The sequence below is a fragment of the Manis javanica genome, chromosome 10 (genome assembly GCF_040802235.1).
Source record: "Manis javanica isolate MJ-LG chromosome 10, MJ_LKY, whole genome shotgun sequence".
Taxonomy (NCBI): domain Eukaryota; kingdom Metazoa; phylum Chordata; class Mammalia; order Pholidota; family Manidae; genus Manis; species Manis javanica.
In genome coordinates this window covers 29,299,496-29,319,711 of record NC_133165.1, presented here as the reverse complement: position 1 = coordinate 29,319,711, position 20,216 = coordinate 29,299,496, and the positions used below count along the sequence as shown (strand labels likewise).

The 20,216-nt window shown below is 42.2% G+C and overlaps 1 protein-coding gene across 2 annotated transcripts in view; it reads right to left on the bottom strand.

The window, feature by feature from the left end:
* Window positions 1–20,216, bottom strand: part of LOC140844028 (E3 ubiquitin-protein ligase Arkadia-like) — a 34,878-nt gene that overhangs the window by 5,154 nt on the left and 9,508 nt on the right. For both annotated transcript variants that reach the window (XM_073215026.1, XM_073215025.1), the window contains exons 4-10: window positions 19,988–20,154; window positions 16,538–16,726; window positions 6,329–6,662; window positions 4,411–4,506; window positions 3,243–3,369; window positions 1,285–1,377; window positions 193–296 (exon numbers count right to left, since the gene is read on the bottom strand). In XM_073215026.1, coding sequence (XP_073071127.1) covers window positions 193–296; window positions 1,285–1,377; window positions 3,243–3,369; window positions 4,411–4,506; window positions 6,329–6,662; window positions 16,538–16,726; window positions 19,988–20,154 — 1,110 coding nt within the window. The remainder of the gene's footprint in view (window positions 1–192; window positions 297–1,284; window positions 1,378–3,242; window positions 3,370–4,410; window positions 4,507–6,328; window positions 6,663–16,537; window positions 16,727–19,987; window positions 20,155–20,216) is intronic.

Sequence of the window (20,216 nt, the reverse complement as noted above, 5' to 3'; positions counted from 1 at the left end):
CCATCCCAACCCACTAGTAGCAATACAGAGACTTCAATCTTTTTCTTTCACTCACTATGGGAAGGCAATGCTCTACATATCGGAGACTGGTAACAGGAGATGCCAGGAGTGATCTTTATGTGGCGTCTAGTCTACTTTCACATAAAGTCTCATGTTTTGACAACGGATTTTAGATAATTCATGTCTACTTACCTCACATCTTCCCCTTCCTCTAAAGTACACAGGCAGATTGTGCACTGTTCGTCGGTGGCTTCCTGAGTCGGTGCTGCGCCGGCTTGTTGGCGGGGCAGGTCCCTCTGTGAGAGCCGATCGGGTGTCACCGTGTTAGTAGGATGACATTATTGAACGACTGAGTAAAGTCTGTGTTTATTTGACAGACAATGCAAAACAAAACTACACATTCAGCCACAACTTATCTCCCAGGTAGAACTGTGATGAGTTAATGGATGAGTTAAGTGACTATTTTCAACTAAGTTATTTTAAGACTTAATTAAGCAGCATCAAAAGGAAAATTAAATGTGACTAATTAATTACTTGGAAAACTACTATTTTTAATACACTGTTAGGATGATTATAAACTCTATTTTTGTCCCATCATAACACATAGCCTTTACTAAGGAATTTTCAAATAATCTCCAAATAAATTAATCCTATGACATAGTCTTTAGCTTAGACAACTGAAAGGACTTAAACTTAGTGGTAATACCTCTCTAATACTCTTAGAAAACAGATGAAAAATACAGTGATTTTTCACTTTCTTATTATCAGTCTGCATAGCATAGTTGTTTGTTGAAAGAAATCTATATAACATGTCTGTTGCACAACTTCTATAAATAATACTATAAATTGAGGGTACAATGTAAGAAATGTAGGTTAACTAAATGTCAAAATAAGTGGCCAGTTAAATTACAGTATAAGTTATTAAAGAGAATATGGGTGGCATGTTCTGATCCAGAATGAAAACATAATGCACAAAAACGGTGCGCTTATCATCCTCTTTGTGTCATTTTTAAAAGTGGAAGGGAAAATATGTACATGTGTACATTATTAATGCCTAAAAATACCTAGATTATGTAAGAAACCCTTAACTATGATTTTTCTTCTGGGAAGAAAAACTTGGGTCATCAGGGTAAGAAACTTCAGAATATATATTTTCAAACTTTCAAATTTTAAAAAATCATATGCGTGTGTTGTTTTAGTAATGATGTAGTTGAATTCAAAGGTCCACAATACTAAAGCTTATACATTTCAATAATGTAGACATCCCACAGAATAAATTCTTACTTTTTTGTATTTATGTGGGTATGTGCATCTCTCGATCGTCTCCTGAGATGCTCCACTGTTCACATTTTGTCTTTCTTGTAAAGGTTCCAGTATCTGAAGGTGAAGAATAACTAGTATTAAAAGCAGGATGACTATTCCTTGAATAGCACTGCCAATACTGTAAAAGCAATAAAGCTCCATATTTATAAACCTGCAATATAAATACAGTGTTTGCAGTATGTTAAGGCAAATGGTTGTACTTGTTTTCTCAGCCCACTGAAGTGGTGCGACAAAGTCACCCTTACGTTCTTCAGTGACTCCTACTGCCCACTTCTTGCTTCTGTGTCCTCCTCTCATGTTCTGTCTTAAGCCTAAACATAGCTTCAGGTTTATCCCAAAGTGTCATCTCCTTACTCCTGGAATAACTGCAGCCCTGTTTCCTGCTTTCCCTTCACAGCCAGGCTTATAAGGCAAGTAGTTTATAGTCACTGTTCCCACATTTTTACCTTTTCCCTGTAATCTAAGAAGGACACCATCCCCATCCTCACCAATAACCACTCTACAATGCATTCAACATTTTCCCAACTTTGTATTTTTGTGGTGAGACAGTAATGACCATATTATTTTGACATTATTCTCATTTTGTTTCTTCTCAACTTCTCTAGCCAGTGCTCAGAATCCTTTCTTTGAATGACAGGATTACCTTTTAGATATAGTATTATCACTCTCCAAGGTTTTTTCAATTTGTCAGTCTATACATTTTTTCTGGCAATCTGATCCTCTTCCATAGATTTGTATTTTATGACAGTATGTGGCTCATGTATATTGACAAATCACAACATATCTTTAACTCAGGTAGCAGTTTATGGTTTTGAGGTGCAGACTATAAACTTAAATCCCTACTGGACATTTTACCTTGATACCCACTTATCACAGATTCAGTATGTATAAAACCTAACTCACCTAACGTCTTGCCTAAACCGTAATCTAGTACTCCGCAACTCAGTGAAAGGCACCAAGCTAGCATCTAGGAGTCATCCTAAATGTCATTCAAATGTGTCTCATTATTACACCAACTGCCACTGTCCTTGTTCAGGTGTTTATCAACTTTTACCTCTTCTGCTATGTCTTAACTAGATTCCATCCTCTCACCTTCAAATCTGTTTTTCCAAACAAGTGAGGAGGTGGTCTTTCTAACTACAATCTGAGTAAGTCACTCCAAAAGCAGAAGGAAGACCAAGTCATTTTGCTTTCAATGGTTCCTGAGTCCCAGCTTCTTGGCAGGGCAGCTTTATTTTCTTAGTGCTGAGTGATCCCCATTCCTAAGATCCAGAAATACCAACCTGTTTGCAGTTGCTTGTGTTTATGTTATTTGAGATCTCTTAACATGCTGTAATCACTGCAAGAGCGTCATTCTCAATTCCAAAACCTGCTGAGAAGTCACATGCATAATCAAGCATCTTGGAAGCCTTTCCTACAGTATGTCTACCTCCCCAAGATGAAGCCACTCCCTCCTCTGTCCTACTTTTATAACTAGTATGTACTATGAATTGCAAACTCAACAAATTTACACCTTAAATTGGTATCTACAAAATGTGAATCTGTTCAAGTCAGAGACAGAGAATAAGTATAGTCCTTTGGCAGATGAGTAGAGTAGAAATGCATAGGAACAGACCAATTACCACTTGTGAGAAATTCAAGCTCATGTCCCACTGACAGTGGATCAAGACTGGTGTCTTCGTACAAAAGAAAAAACTTTTATAAAGAGAGAAGAATACAGTACATTTTACAGTGCAAATACAAATACAGATTTCAATATATCTAATACCTTTTATAGCACAATTTCCAATTACTAATTCTCAAATTCTATTAAAACACCTATAACTAATACATTGAGAATATTTACAATAAAATAATTTAGAAAAAGAATACTCTTAAGGAGAAGAATATTTCAGCATTTTGAAAAGTTTTTATTTTACCAGTAAAGGAAGAACTCGTACAAATACGAAGTGAAGTCCAAGTGATATATGCTGGTGGTCCAAGTGGGGACGCGATGCTCCAGGTGCCTTAGCAGGTGCAGCCCCTCCGGCTTCAGCTCCCAGGCCCCTGACAGAGGATGAGAGCGCTTTAGCTTGTAACCATCTCTGCAGTGTCTTATGATAATCAGTAGGAATGGGGGGGGGATGTTTACATTTTTTAAAGTTACCTAAAGCTTCTTAACTTACACTGCTGAGAGAAATTTAGCCCCTAAGATATAACTAAAAGAATTCTCAAATTCAATTCAGAAAGTAAAACTCAAAAATTCAATTTTGTAATTACAAGGAGCAAAGCACTTTACTGAGTTTCATTCACATCCTACAAAGGAAACAAAATGCATAGGTTCCTTCCAATCTAAAAGTCTAATTCTACTTGCAGAGCACACAAATTAGGTGTTTCTGTTTGTTTGTTTATGTGAATGTTACAGATGCTCCCAAGACTTTTGTTTGTTGAGTAGTGTCTCTGGGTTGCTGGCTTCAAAGATAATTACAACAACAAACACATCTGAACCTTAGAATACAAGGGTAAACAACATTTTATAAAGAGTGAAACTGGTAAATGCCAAGTCTCCATTTATTTATTCTCACTTTATGTTCTGCCTCGAAAGCTACTGTAGACCAAGATCTCAATGACTTCCTAAAGAAAATGAATTTCATAGAAAGTTAATGCCCATGTACTTCCACTTCTCCAGTAAACACCGTAAGACTAGGAAGGCACAAGCTGGTGTGCTCTTGTCAGTAGCCAGAGTTAGAGGCAGTCAAGTAGATGTGAGTACTAAGAACGGGGAGGGTGTATAAAGAAGTTGTGAAAAGCAGGATGTATTTAGGGAGCTGGTTTTGATGGTAGACAGCCCTGAAGGACAACAGAACAGCTCACTCCTGTGTGACACGGCCCCCTGCCCCAGAACTCAAGGTCCTCCTGTTGCTTCTCCAGGCCTCTAACTTGCCCAGAGGCAGTGCCTCACAGCTAAACTGAATTCAGTTTCTCCACAGCACCGCCCTGGATGGCATTCCACTGTAAAGCATTGATTCTGGCCCTTTGACCACAAGCTACTGAGCATATCGCTGAAACAGACAAGATACTGCTGGGGCAGATCTCTCTGGAGCCTACCGAGGGTGTGAGGACATAGTCCCAGCCACAGGATGTCGGTGTCCACTGTAGGGGTGCATCCTATGGGGGTGAGGTGGGGGGCGCTCAGGTGCCAGCCTGGGAACAGAACACAGAAAGACCACCGGAAATAATTGAATAATTGGTTATTTCTTAATGTAGAAAAAATACCTAGCATTAATATTCAAATGTCTATAGATTAGTCATGAAATTCATTATCTAATAAATTATAAAAATGTAACATAGATTTAATGATTAATAAATCAAGAAATCATAACCCCACAAATTCTCACTGCTCATTTCTTACAATACCTCCAATTCAAATTTATCCAAGGAAAAAGACAATTTGAATGTTTTGTTATATACCTTCTTTACAGCACATATTTTAAGTAAAATAATAGGAGTTTGAATGGAAATAAAATTTTTAAAATTAAACACCTCAGCAAATGCTATAGGAGCAAGTAAGCTATATCGATAAACACGTAAGGCAGGAAAATGGAAGTATCTTATTTTGCGTTACTTTTATATTGTAACATTCAGCCATTTTAAAAGATAAATCTTTTAAGAGAAAAAAATTTTAACCTTGTGCATTTATTTCAAACACATGCAAGAAGAGGTTCCACATTTGGAAACTGATAGTAGCTCCATTCACACTCTTTATTCTGTATTCCAGCTTAATATATTTTCACTTTCTAGAGTCAGTCAAATTTACAAATATTAGCACAGTTCTGAACAGAGTACTTCAAAAAAAAAGTTCCAGTGATCCTTTTTTATACTCCAGTTCTTATTTCCTATTAACTTCTAACACATTTTGAGATTTTACATGTTTAATATATATTTTTTATTATTAAGGTATCACTAATAGACAGTCTTATGCTCAGGTTTCACATGAGCACCACTGTGGTTACTACTGCATGTTTAATCTTAACAATTTAGAACAAGTAATCTTCTAGATACTAGAAAATATTAATATTACATTAGCAACTTTCTATATAAAGGGTTACTATATTACAATGGCAACAACAACCAGAGATTCTGGATATAATCATAAATTATACAACTAAAGGAAGAAGTCACAGAAGTGGTAGATCATTAATTATATCAAGAGATTTGCAAACATTTCTGTAAGGGCCAAATACTTTTCTATAGGCCATACTTAACTAGGTCTTACTAAGTAGTTACTGAGTCTTTGTAATACTCAAGTTAGTCTTCGTAATGTGAAAGAAGGCACAGACGCCACAGATGAAATCAACCACATGAAGATGCTGCGGGATGCAGCTGTAGTGGCTAAACACATAAATGAACAAGGGTAGCTGTTTTCCTGTAAGATTGTATTTACAGAAACAAGCAGGCAGAATATGAAGAACAGAATTTGCTGTCCTAAAGTAGAAAACCAGATACTTAATTTTCAAAGAAAAAGCAAAAAGTTCAGTTAGTCTTCCCATGTTAAGGTAATACAGTAATATTTAAATTAATAAATAAACTAAGTTAAAAAGACGTTGAAAAAAGAACAGCTGAAAAATGCTAATACTCTTCTTCCGTCTGGCTGGTAACATATAATAAGTCAAAGCAAATATCTGGCACTGTATCTTGTTTCTCAAGATCATCAATTTTAACATTAACCTTTACTATGGAAACTGAAAAAAGAAACAAGAGACTGGTTTGCAAAAAGAAATGACCCTTTGTTGCATCCTGAAAATGGTTTGGTTTCGTTAAATAAATCTGTTTTGTCAACTTGTTTTGTCAACACCTACAACTCAGGGTAAGACAGAGGAAGATTTTGGTTAGTAAAGAATAACCGAGTGAACTGGTGGTTTAGTATACTTAAATTGCTTCTACTGATTTTATAGTGTTATAAACCAATGGGAATAGAAGGAAAAGGAATAATGTGTGATTATCTTTTTAAAAACATGAAACATACATTGTATGCTGCATCATCATCCTTCGATCTACCATCCTCTGCGTATCTTCGCGACGATGCAGTCTCTGTCCTGGAGGTGCAGTGCCTGGAAGGTAATACGGAATTGGCTGGTTTGTGGCATGAAGATGCTGCGGGATTGGTGCAGCTGTGCTGTCTAAATTAGTAGGGGGTGGGGGTGCCACGGGGTGAGGTGGGGGTGCATGACAAGACATGTTAGAATGGGAGGCATGCACAGGGTGAGGAATAATAGGTGGAGACTGAGCCTGAGCAGGCGGGTTTCCGTAGGAGTTTGGGCCGGCAGAGGCTTCATGACGTAGTCTTGTCAAAGCAGCATCTGTAAGGAAAACAGAGGCACCATGCGGTTGAGCGTACATTGCTCGTATAGATTCCTACTGTATTTTAGAAACGTATTAGCATATGTTTAATTTTTTGTGTATACTTGAGCAATGCTTGAGTCTTCTCTGTTCTATTTGCAACCTCTTTTCTTCTTTGAATACTCCTAGATATCTTCCCATGTCAATGTACAGTTTTACTTCATTCTCAGCCTCACAGCACTCTACTATAGGAATGTACCAAAATTTATCAAAGAAATTTCCATTGATAAAAATTGGAAACAACCCGAATGCTCCAATAAATATCTATCTGTATGATCCTTCTCATGCTGGTCTTCTTTTGTGCATGCACGTGCACGAGTGTGCACACACACACACACACACACACACACACACACACACACACACACACATCATTCATGGACAGTGTTTGTAGCATAAATTTCCTGTAAGTAGTTCTGAGTCTCAAAAAATAATTTAAACTCAGATACCAGTTGACAAGAGACCCTGCCCAAAGGGTTACCGTAATTAATACACCTGTCACCAGTACACAGGAGTCCCTGAGAACCCCCACTACCACTCAGTCCTCACATGCCAACCTGAGAGAAATCTTGTATTTGTTAGCCACTTACATTACTTCCCAGAATTACCTTTTCACCTTCGTAGCCTATTCACCTTTTTCTTGCTGATAATGTTGGCAGCCGCGCTCAGAAAATAGCGCCCCATGCAGGGCAGCCGGAAGGCCCCGAACTTCCTAATGACAAATCATCCCACACCACTAAACTACATGCTAATTGCGCCTTGGCATAAGGACCAATGAGACCCACCAAATGGTTATGCTAATAAGGCATATGGAGCCGCACCAACCAGGTCAGAGCATGAGAACTATATAAGCAAGCCTCTCCTTCCCCTCTGGGTCCTGCCCAACTCATTTGTTTCACAAAGAGCTGAAGAATAAAGCTTTCTGCAGAAGAATCCTGCTGTTGTTGCATGCTGTTCTTGCCGGCGAGGACAGGGCACGCGACAAGTGGTGCCGAATCCCGGGAACCAGAACATCACCGGCACAGGGAGGACCCTTCAGACATCTGGAGAGGATTCAGAACTGCAGGTCAGAAGAAAGCCCGGAGGGGTAAGTTCCGAGAGGCCCCTGCTTTTTAGGATGATGGTTGATGGTTCTCTGTAAATAAGGAGGCACCATGGGGAATGCACCGTCATTAGTCACGGCGCTGCAGACAGCTCTCAAAGAGCGAAACTTGAAGGTCTCCAGCAAAGTCTTAGGATCTTTTGTGAAGGAGATAGACCGTGTGGCCCCCTGGTTCATTTGTTCAGGGTCCCTCTCAATCCCGAGCTGGGACAAACTGGGGAAAGATCTTGATAGAGAGGAGGAGGAGGGTAGCCTGAGGGGAGGCACCAGGCCCCTCTGGAAACTGATTAGAGCTTGTCTGCAAGATGAGAGATGTGAAAAGGTAATAAAAGAAGGTCAGAGAGCATTGACAGATATCCAAGAGAGCATGTCAGAAACGGAACGGGAAACAGAGAGCGCGCGCGGCCGAAAAAAGGCCACAAAAACGAAGGTAAAGAAACCTCAGAGTGAGGGAGAAAGCCCGCCTAGGGCAAAAGCGAAAGAGCCCCGAGAAGCGAGTGACAATCGCCTCGGAGAAAATAGTAAATACCCCTGGAAAGAGTTGAGGGACCTCCAACTCTCCAATAGGGAATCTGAGGAGGAATTAACGTCCGCAGAGGAAGGGGAAGAAAATAAAACCGCAGAGTGTAGAAGTAAGGGAACCAGCAAAGTTGAAAAGCGGACCAAGGAAAAAATGAAAGCAGGGTGTCCCCCGACGCCCTTTGCCCCGCCACCTTACGTGAGTGGCGCACTCTCCTTTTGCCACCCAGATACTCTTCAGGCAATTAGACAAATGTTTCCTGTATTTGAGGATAACGGTGTACGCTCTCACCAGCCCCTGAGCCATAAACAAGTTAAGGAGTTAGCAGAATCCGTTCGGGCTTATGGAGTCAGTGCTAACTATACCATAGCACAAGTTGAGAGATTAACAGAGACAGCCATGACACCCGCAGACTGGCAATATGTAACTAAGGCATGCCTTTCTAGTATGGGGCAATACATAGAATGGAAGGCATTGTGGCATGATATCAGCATGACCCAGGCACGCGCAAACGCGGCCGAAGGACAGCCTGCATGGTCATATGATATGCTGACGGGCCAAGGACAGTGGGTAGCCGACCAGACCGCCTTCCCCTTACAGGTATATGCACAAATAAACACGTGCGCCGCCAAGGCATGGAAAGCCCTCACCAACAAAGGAGAAGTATCAGGCAATTTGACAAAAATTATTCAGGGGCTGAGCGAGCCATTTTCTGACTTTGTCGCTCGTATGATGGAGGCCGCAGGCAGAATATTTGGAGATCAGGAACAAGCAATGCCCCTAGTGGAGCAATTAGTGTTTGAACAATGTACCAAGGAATGCAGACAGGCGATAACACCCTGGAAACAAAAAGGGATACATGCCTGGTTGAAAGCCTGTAGAGAAATAGGAGGGCCACTCACCAATGCGGGCCTAGCCGCGGCCATATTACAGAGCCACAAACAAGCCAGGATCACTAACAGAAGTATCAAATGCTTTCAATGCGGGAAATTAGGACATATAAAGAGAGAGTGTAGGAGCCCAGCTTCAGAACAAACAACCCAAAAGACCCCTGAGTTGTGCCCTAAGTGTAAGAAAGGCAGGCATTGGGCTAATGAGTGCCGGTCTATTAAAGATATAGAAGGGAAACCCTTAGAGTTGCCAAAAAACGCCCAGAGGGGCCCCCGTCACCAGGGCCCGCAAATATATGGGGCAACCAGCACGCAAGTGTCATTCGGGAACAACCAGGCCCCCCAAGGAGAGCCACTTCAGGTTCCGCGGGATTGGACATCCGTGCCACCACCAGAATAGTGTTGACTCCACAGATGGGAGTTCAGCCTATCCCTTCAGACTTTAAAGGCCCCCTACCACCAAATACCATTGGGTTACTCCTAGGGCGCTCTTCTGCTGCATTGAAAGGCCTGGTAGTTCATCCCGGAGTCATAGATCAAGATTATGAAGGACAGGTAAAAATCATGTGTTCGGCTCCCAGAGGAATCTATCCTATATCCCCGGGAGACCGCATAGCCCAGCTCTTAGTTTTACCTAGTCTCCACGCCAATTATCCTGCTACCAACACGGAGAGGGGAGAAAGGGGCTTCGGCTCCTCTGACTGGGATTCAGCCTTCATAGTATTAGATTTAGCAGACAGACCAAAATTAACTCTTCAAATAGAGGGAAAGAGCTTTGAGGGAATCCTAGACACTGGAGCAGATAAAAGTATTATCTCTGCAACCTGGTGGCCCTCCAAGTGGCCTGTGACCCAATCCTCACATTCATTACAAGGTTTAGGATATGAGTCAAGCCCTTCAATTAGTGCCAAACCATTGAAATGGCGAGCCCCTGAAGGACAAGAGGGTACAGTCACCCCTTATGTACTCCCTCTACCGGTCAATTTATGGGGGAGGGATGTCATGAGAGACTTAGGCCTCAAACTCATTAATGAATACTCCACCCCCGCCCAAGGCATGATGATGGACATGGGATACATCCCTGGCAAGGGGCTGGGGAAACACCAACAGGGACACATAGAGCCCATCCTGCCCAAAGTAAAGAATGACCGTCACGGCCTGGGTTTTTCATAGGGGCCATTGAAGATGCCATGCCCATACCTTGGCTCACAGAGGAGGCCGTATGGGTTCCTCAGTGGCCCCTATCCTCTGAAAAATTAGAAGCAGCTCATTGCTTAGTGCAAGAGCAGCTCCAAGTGGGACACCTAGAACCCTCTGTGTCCCCATGGAACACACCCATATTTGTAATCAGGAAAAAGTCAGGATCATGGAGGTTGCTTCATGATCTGAGAGCAGTAAATGCTCAAATGAGAATGCTTGGACCCGTACAACGGGGACTGCCACTCCTCTCTGCCTTACCCAAAGAATGGAAAGTGCTCATAATAGATATTAAAGATTGTTTCTTTTCTATACCTCTAAGCTCCAAGGACAGGGAAAGATTTGCTTTTACTTTGCCAGCTATTAACCATGAACAACCCGATGCCAGATTTCAGTGGAAGGTCCTCCCTCAAGGAATGGCAAATAGCCCCACCATATGTCAACTGTACGTTCAGCGAGCGCTAGACCCAATTCGTAAGACCTATCCCACGCTAAAGATCATCCATTACATGGATGACATCCTTCTTTGCTCCCCACAACCAGCGGAAATAGAAGAAGCATATATAGATCTCACTAGATCCCTAGAAAATTGGAGACTGAATATAGCAAGCGAGAAGGTCCAAAAATCTAGTGTTAGCAAATTCCTAGGAGCAACCATTTACACAGATGTAATTTGCCCCCAAAAGCTTGAGATAAGACATAATCAATTGCGAAATTTGAATGACTTCCAAAAACTCCTAGGGGATATTAATTGGTTGCGCCCATACTTAAAGATACCCACCACTGAATTGACTCCACTATTTAAAACCCTAGAAGGAGACCCACAACTAACGTCACCGCGCTCCCTCACACCTGAGGCATTACAAGCCATTCGCAAAGTAGAACAGGCTTTGATGACAGCACAATTAAATAGAGTGCAATCGAATGAACCCTTTGAGTTGTGTGTCCTTCCCACCCCAGAGCTGCCAACAGCAGTCTTATGGCAGCACGGCCCACTGATCTGGATTCATCCCCAAGCCTCTCAGGCTAGGACAATAGAGTACTATCCAGCAGCCGTGGCCAAACTTGCTTTGAGAGGAGTAAAAACCTCCATGACACATTTCGGAGAGGCTCCAGCTAAAATTATAACCCCTTACAGCGTAGAACAGATACAAGTATTATGTGCTATGAACGATGATTGGGCCATACTTGCTTACAGTTTCTCAGGAACCTTTGATAATCATTTCCCTAAACATCCCCTCATCAACTTCGCCAAAAATCATCTCCTAGTATTTCCTCGGGTCACTAGCCTAACCCCGCTGCCTCATGGAAAAACAGTTTACACGGACGGGTCTAAGACAGGCACAGGTGCCTATGTCCATGATGGCAAAGTTGTGACAAAAGGCTACACGCCTGACACTCCACAAATAGTGGAATGTCGCATAGTCTTAGAGGTCCTACAAATCTTTCCTGAACCTTTAAATATTGTGTCTGACTCCTGTTATGTAGTTAATGCAGTCAAATCTCTAGAAGTGGCCGGGCTAATCAAAGCGTCCAGCCCAGTAGCCACTTTGTTCAAACAGATACAATCAGCACTACTTCATAGGCAATCTCCTTTGTATATAACTCATATCAGAGCACATTCAGGCCTTCCCGGGCCTATGACCCAAGGCAACCACCTGGCAGACCTCGCAACCAGAAATATAGCTTTTCCCCTGCTAGACCCTATCACCACAGCTTCAAAATTCCATACACAATTTCATGTCACTGCCGAAACACTGCGCAAGCGGTTTAGCATAACCAGGGCCGAAGCTAGGAACATTGTCCTTAGCTGCCAACATTGCTGCAGCTTCCTTCCCACACCTCATGTTGGGATCAACCCCAGAGGTATTAGGCCTTTACAAGTTTGGCAAATGGATGTGACGCATATTTCGTCTTTTGGGAAACTGAAATATGTACATGTATCCGTGGATACTTGTTCAGGAGTCATCTTTGCCTCCCCATTGTCAGGAGAGAAAGCTTCCCATGTCATCCAGCACTGCCTTGAAGCTTGGAGCGCATGGGGGTTACCACAGATTCTGAAAACAGACAATGGCCCAGCCTATACCTCTACAAAATTTGCTCAATTTTGTCATCACATGGGGATAAAACATATCACTGGCCTTCCCTACAACCCACAGGGTCAAGGGATTGTGGAACGCGCGAACCGCACGCTCAAATCCTATTTACTTAAACAAAAAGGGGGAATTGAAGATATACCCCCCACACCAAAAACTGCCATAGCCCTAGCACTTTTCACTATAAATTTTTTGAATCTGGATGCTCAAAGCCATACAGCAGCGGATCGCCATAATCAGTGGCCAAAAGACCCACAAGAACTAGTAAAATGGAAGGACGTGTTATCTAACCAATGGAAGGGCCCGGATCCAATCATAATCAGATCCAGGGGAGCTGTGTGTGTTTTCCCCCAGGGTGAAGAAAATCCCTTCTGGATCCCGGAGCGCCTAACGAGGAAAGTCCTAAACAAAGGAGATGACTTCGCTGTACCTCCTGACCCTGCTCCTGACACTGGAGACCCCGACTCAGGGAGTATTGAGATGGGGAATCCTGTCTGCCTTTCCTAAGCCTATGCCTGTCCGTTTCAATGCAGCCGTTTTTCCGCGCTTTTTCACTACCAATACTAGTATGAACTTGCCCTACTTAGTTAAAGACACCCTAGTAGCTCCCCTGGGAGAAAACCGATCCTTCGTAACTAATGGGTCATTATGCTTCACCACTCAGAATCTAGCTGGCTGTATCTCCCTGAAACGGAGGAAATACGGATGGTTCAGTGACATAATTCTAGAGGCCAGTAGCCTCCCCGTTATGTCAGCTAAATTTGAAGGGCCTAATAAGGAAGGGAGCCCGTCCTATAAGAACATGACTATCCACCAGATGGTTCTCTGGATCAATGGCACATTTGTACACTCTCCCAGGAACAATTCCACCGACAGGCCTCGTCAACCCAAATATGCCTCCCATTGTGTGGGCGACTATGAGGGAGAGCTGTGGCCCTGGACTGACTGTCAGTCAACTGTAGTAACGTGGGCAACTGAGAGGCAGGAGTTTACCATCTCCCCAGATATGGAGGGACGGCCAGCCAATGAGGCTTGGTGGCCAGTAAAGGTGCTCGAAGGCGAGTTTCGTCAGCAGCTGAGCATGAACCCCTTCCATAAATGGATGCTGTGTGGAGTCAATGGCTCGTGTACCGACCTCTCCCCCTTTTCCGCCCTCCAGGGTGGGGGAATCGGTGTAAAAAATATCACCTTTTGGTGCGAGAATAACCACATGCGCGCACACTGGAACATGATCATGACCCATAACAACGAGAACTACACGTGTTCAGCAAAATCAGGTCCAGAGTCACCTAATTCCCTTTTTCCACCTTCTCCAGTATGCGTATACCCCCCATTTCTGTTTATCTTATCCAATAGTAGCTTTGACTCCTGCTCCAATGAAACCTGCTTTCTGTCTCAGTGTTGGGATGCGCGTAACTTTACCAATGCTTTGGTAGTCCGCATCCCCCGTTGGGTCCCTGTTCCCGTAGACGCCCCTAACACCATGACTCTGTTTCGAGAAAGGCGCGATTTCGGTGTTACAGCCGCCATAGTGCTCCTGATCTCCGCGACCGCGGTCGCAGCCACCGCCGCTGGTATAGCTTTAGACACCTCCATCAAATCGGCTACAGAGCTCAATAACCTTGCAGCCTCAGTAGCTTCTGCCCTGGACCAACAGTCCACACTTGATGGCAAACTGAAAGGAGGAATAATGATCCTCAATCAACGCATAGATCTCGTGGAGGAACAAATGGAGGTGCTCTGGCAAATGGCCCAATTGGGATGTGAGCGGAAATATCGTGCCCTCTGCATCACTAGCATTCAATATAAAAATTTTACACGGGCAGCTAATCTGTCACGAGACCTGTCCCAGTATCTTTCAGGAAACTGGTCCCAAGACTTCGATGGGACACTAGAAGAGCTGCGGCGAGAAATTATCCACATCAACTCCACCCGTCTAGATATCTCCGTAGCGGAAGGACTCTCTTCCTGGTTCCTCAGAGCTCTCTCCCACGTCAAGGAGTGGGCGGGCATGGCTGGGATGGGCGTGTTCCTGCTTGGAGGTCTCATGCTCTTACTCTGGTTGTTATGCAGACTCCGCAACCAACATAAGCAGGACAAGGTGATCCTTGCTCAAGCCCTAATGGCGATAGACGTTGGCGCCTCTCCCCAAGTGTGGCTCAACATGCTTAAGAAGGAAGCTCGGCTTTAGCTTGAGGTAGCTCTTGCACCCTGAGCCCATGTGGCACTGCACCAGGCCCGAGTACCTCAATGCTTAATCACAGCTTTCTTTAAGAAGCTCATGGTGCAAGAGGGTTGAGAAAAAGGGTCCAAACCCTTTGTACCAAGCGGTCCCAACGCCAGCCAGAGGATGCGAGGCAAAGCACTGCAAGAGGTCTTGGACCCCTCTGAGAGGCATGCCTGACTGCATAGGGGTAGATGCCCAGAACCCCTCTCCAAAAAGGGGGCATCAGGAAGTATGATGGAGGTCAGGCCTCTGTCTCCGCCTCTGCTGGCAAGTTCCGCCTTGAGCTTCTGTTAGACAAAAAAGGGGGAGATGTTGGCAGCCGCGCTCAGAAAATAGCGCCCCATGCAGGGCAGCCGGAAGGCCCCGAACTTCCTAATGACAAATCATCCCACACCACTAAACTACATGCTAATTGCGCCTTGGCATAAGGACCAATGAGACCCACCAAATGGTTATGCTAATAAGGCATATGGAGCCGCACCAACCAGGTCAGAGCATGAGAACTATATAAGCAAGCCTCTCCTTCCCCTCTGGGTCCTGCCCAACTCATTTGTTTCACAAAGAGCTGAAGAATAAAGCTTTCTGCAGAAGAATCCTGCTGTTGTTGCATGCTGTTCTTGCCGGCGAGGACAGGGCACGCGACATTTAAAAATCTTATCTTCTGAAGACATAACCACCAAACCAGAGCCTGTCTGGCTGCCACACTAACCTCCAACGTCTCTTCCCTTCCTATGGTCTCTAAACTCAGACCCAACAGAATGTAAGAAATAAAATTCCAATGTGTGTGGAATTAATGGTGTCATAATAATCTGATTTCTGATTTCCCAAATCCCCTCGATCAGTAATAATTTAGAACTTTCAGACAAATCCTAGAGACTTAATGAAAAAAAGAAATCACAGGCCACTGAATTAGACCATTGTTGCAAGGGCAGTAAGATAAATAACTTATTTATTACATATAGTATATGACACCAAAAGACCAAACAATAATAAAAATTAAGACGATGGGACATGAAGCCTTTTAAAACTTTCATCACGGTTTTCAATTCTTTTGGATATATGTCCAGGCCTGGAATTGTGGGTCACATAATTCCAGGTTTAACCTTTTGAGGAACCCCCAAAGTGGTTTCCACAGCAGCTACACCGATTTACATTCCCACCAAATATTCATAAGGGTTCCAGGTTCTCCACATTCTTGTCAACACTGGTCATTTACTATTTCCAGTGTTTTGTTTTTTTGTTTCTAATTATGATGGGTGTAAAGTGGTTTCCATTTGTATTTCCCTCGTAATTAATGAGTTTGTCTTCATGTGCTTCCCATTATTTGCATATCTTCTTTGGAAAAATATCTATGCAAGTCCTTTGCCCATTTTTAAACTGGGTTCTCTTTTTACTGTTGAGTTGTGCAAGTTCTTTATGTATTCTGGATACTTGACCCTATCAAATAAATGATTTTCACATGATTTTCTCCCACTCTGTAGGCCGTTTTTTCACTTTCTCAATAATGTCTTTTGATGTACAGAAGTTTTAGATTTTGGTGAAGTTCAATTTACCTATGTTTTCTTTTGTTGCTGCTAATATTTTTGGTGACAGACCCCAGTCTCTTTCAGTTGTGCTGTGATGCTTCAGTAACATACAGCACCTCCAATATGAAATGTTTGTCTCATAGAGACGACTTTGCTCACATACGATGTTCATCTAAGATTACACTTTAGCTAACATAGCTAAAATCCTTAAAACCATACTTTTTCTAACAAAAGTAATGAAAAATTCCTTCTCCCCAGCCCGTATTTTTAAACGTACCTCCTGTATAAGTCCCAGTCATTCTATTGCTTGTACGAGGAGCTGACGTCTCTGACCATTCACTGCTATCGTCAGTTGATTCACTGTCAGAGGCCTGCTCAGAGGCAGATGAATCTGAGTAGTTGTGAATCCAAGGGCTCGTGGTTGGAGATTCCATTCTTGAACTGGTGAGCGGTACTACAGTAGATTCTGCAGAATGTAAAATAGTTATTTAGCATTTCAAAACAAATTAGGTAATGGACTATATTTTAATCAAAGCTAACATTTTTATGGTAATTAAAACCAACTTTAAAACTATTAAGTCTAATAAGTACAATATATATTGTTTTACAAAAAGCTTTCATAAAGCTAAACTGTAACATTAAAATGACGTTACTAAAATGTGATGACTGTGTTTTAAAAATCCAACACATGTGCTTGTTCCAATAATTCAGGTTATTAAAATAGTTTTTTGAGTAACCACTATGGAAGTTTTGTCATCTACTACCAAGTAGAAAAGAGGAAAAGGAAAGAAAAAGTGCATCCACTATGTTCATATACATTGTCACAGGCTGTAACAGGGTTAGAAACTGTCCTTTCTTTTGTACAGTATGTATTCTAGAGTCAGACTGCTTGAAAAGCAGTTTTAATTTCACCACTGACAGTATGGTCGTGGATAAGTTACCTAAGCACTCTCTCACTTTTTTACACAGCTTTTTGTTTACTTTCAAAAAAAATGCAAATATTGATTCCGTCAGTGTTTTATAATAAAAGTAAAAAAGTTCTATAGTAGGAAGTAAATTTGAGGCAGACGTTAAGTTACGAATGAGCTGTATTTTAGACTCTGATTATAAAGTGGCTGTTTAAAAATTGAGAATAATAGAAATAGATCTGTCCAAAGCGTAGTCACAACAGTTTGGTTCAAAAAGAAGGGATTATCTTAATGTGTTACAGATCGAGAATACAGTCTTTTCTATACAGTGCAGAGCGGTAGGCTGATTTCTGCAATGCAAACAGTACCTGTAGTCCTATATGGGAAACTACTCTGGATGCTTAAACATATTTGCTACATGTAAAAAGGGCAGGGAGGAACCTCTGTTTATTTGCAAATGGCTTATCTCAGTTTCTCAACCTTGGCAGTATTTACACTTTTTGCTGTATAATTCTGTGTAGGGGAAGGAAGTGGGGATACAGGGTGGGCTGTCCTGTGGATTGTGGGGTGATTCATAGCATCCCTGGCCTCTACCTCTTAGGTGATGGCAGCCCTCTACCCCAAAAGTGAGACCTGAAAATGCCTGCAGACATTGCAGATGCCTCCAGGAGACTAAATGGCTACCCAGTGAGGCAGCAGGGGGCCCAGACACTAAAGCTTTGGATTTATTTTTAATAGGTTAGAAGCTTTCCACTGAGAGAAACCAGTGGGGAGAAGGGGGCATCTACTTATCACTGGCATTCTTTTAACCTAGTAAAAGTATTCTGCCTGAACTAATTCCAGTGGGTTAGAAGGCTGTTCTGTCACCTTCCCTACTTAGTGGCTGGTAGGTGTCACATGGGAAAACACACAAGAAGTTTCCGAAACAATTGTCATGTATGTAATTAACTCTGAGCAATCTTAAATCAATCCCTATTATATTAACCACTGTTTTACAGATAACTTGTGGTGCTTCAGAATAAAAAGCAAGACATTGTTGAATGAAATGCAGATGGTAAAATAAACGATGTTTTCATACACAGAATCCCAGAGCCCTGGCGCTCTGAGAGTCACGATCACCCAGACTGCAGAGCGTCCGTGGGAGCAGAGTGCACATGGCCTCTGACGCTTCCGCCGTCCCTAATGGATCCTTTCTCCAATTTATAGCTAACTCCCAAAGCTAACAAATTTATATATGACTTGCCTTCACCCTTTAAGAAAATCATGACTGACCATTTCCTTCTAAGATGTAACTGATAATTCCTGAAGATAATTCTCAATATGTGGGGAAACTTACAGATGTATTCATGTAGTCATACGTGCTACCGCGTTCCCTCCCCTGTTTCCAATTCTAGTTTGTTTCCTCAGTTACTGGAGTGCAGTTCTCAGCCAAAACAAAACGCTAAAGCTGAGCAGGACAGAAGGGAAGAGCAATATTACACTAAAGGGTAGCAACTTTGAAAAGTAAATTAGTTTGCTGCTCTTTTGTTCCTTCAGTTCTGCTTCCTTACTCCAAGAAGGGACTAGCGGTAACCAAAAGGGAGGGGTTGGGGAGGGCACGTGGAGAGGGAGGGAGAAGGGGATGGCGGGGTATCATGACTGGTGCACATGGTATGTATGGGGTCACGGGGAAGACAGTGCAGCTCAGAGAAGACAAATAGGGACTCTGTGGCATCTTACCACACTGACGGACAGTGACTGCAATGGGGCATGGGGGGAGACTCGATAATAAGGGTGCATGTAATAACTACATTGCTTTTCTTGTGAAACCTTCATAAGAGTGTATATCAATGATAACTTTAAAAGAAAAAAATAAATTAGTTATTTTAAATAAACAGTATTAATCATCTAAGTCAGTCATACTGGCTTTCTGTTGTCTGTACTTAAAAAGTGCCATTTCATCTGCATCCGTGGACGTTTTAAGGCCCTTGTCTAGCTTGGATTAACACATAGTCTACAGGTACACACCTGATCATCTACAATTGCTCTCTTACAACACTAAACTATGTTTTCTACCTTTATCTTGCATCTACCTACCACTTCAGCATTTTATTAAAAATAATAATAATAATAATAATAAAGGGAGAAATATGGGATCCACATATAAATCAAGTGTAAAAATCAAACGAATATTCATATTTGACCTGATTGTTTATCATTCATAATGCGTGATCAAAAGCAAAAGTTTCTGTGATGACTGCCCTTGTACTGTTCACCATGTAAGAACTTATTCACTATGTAAGAATTCATTCACCATGTAAGAACTTGTTCGTTATGCTTCAGAAGATTGGAGACTGATGAGAATTAGGCTTGAGATGGATTAATGATTGTGCATTGAGCGTTGACCCCCCTATACAGAATTTTATTGTTGTTAACAACCATTTGATCAATAAATATGAGAGATGCCCTCTCAAAAAAAAAAAAGTGCCATTTCAGTTCTTCACAGCAAAGTCAAAGTACCACAATAATATTACAAACTAAATTAACAGGAAAGTATGAGGATCGATTAAACTACCACTTGTCAAAATATTTTTTGTCCAAGGAGATAACGGCCAAGTAATGAAACAATAACCAGAAAGCATTGTAGGCACAATTTGCAAACCTTAGTTTATGTATCAATTTATGGTATCAATTAAAAAATAAGTTTAGGATATTTGACAACTTCCCTGTAGTCTAACAATATACTACCAGTAAGCAAGAGTAGGAGTTTCTGAAATATTAAGATACTTCATTTTATCAAATTCTCCTCATAGCTGTGTATTGCTGCTACTCCAGCTTACCATCATCATCGTCAGCAGTGAGGTCCACAACCTCTGCTGGATTCGGCCTGAAACGCTGCATCGCAGTGGAAGCCCTGCTGCGGGTGCTTGCCTCCTGTGGCCGATGAGTATGGGGGCTTGGACTTTGGCTCCAGGGGTATCTGGAGTGTCCATGCATTGAAGGAGACCTTAAATGACATCAATATTAAATTAGTAAATATAAAAAAGAACAAAAATTTTAGTTACCCAA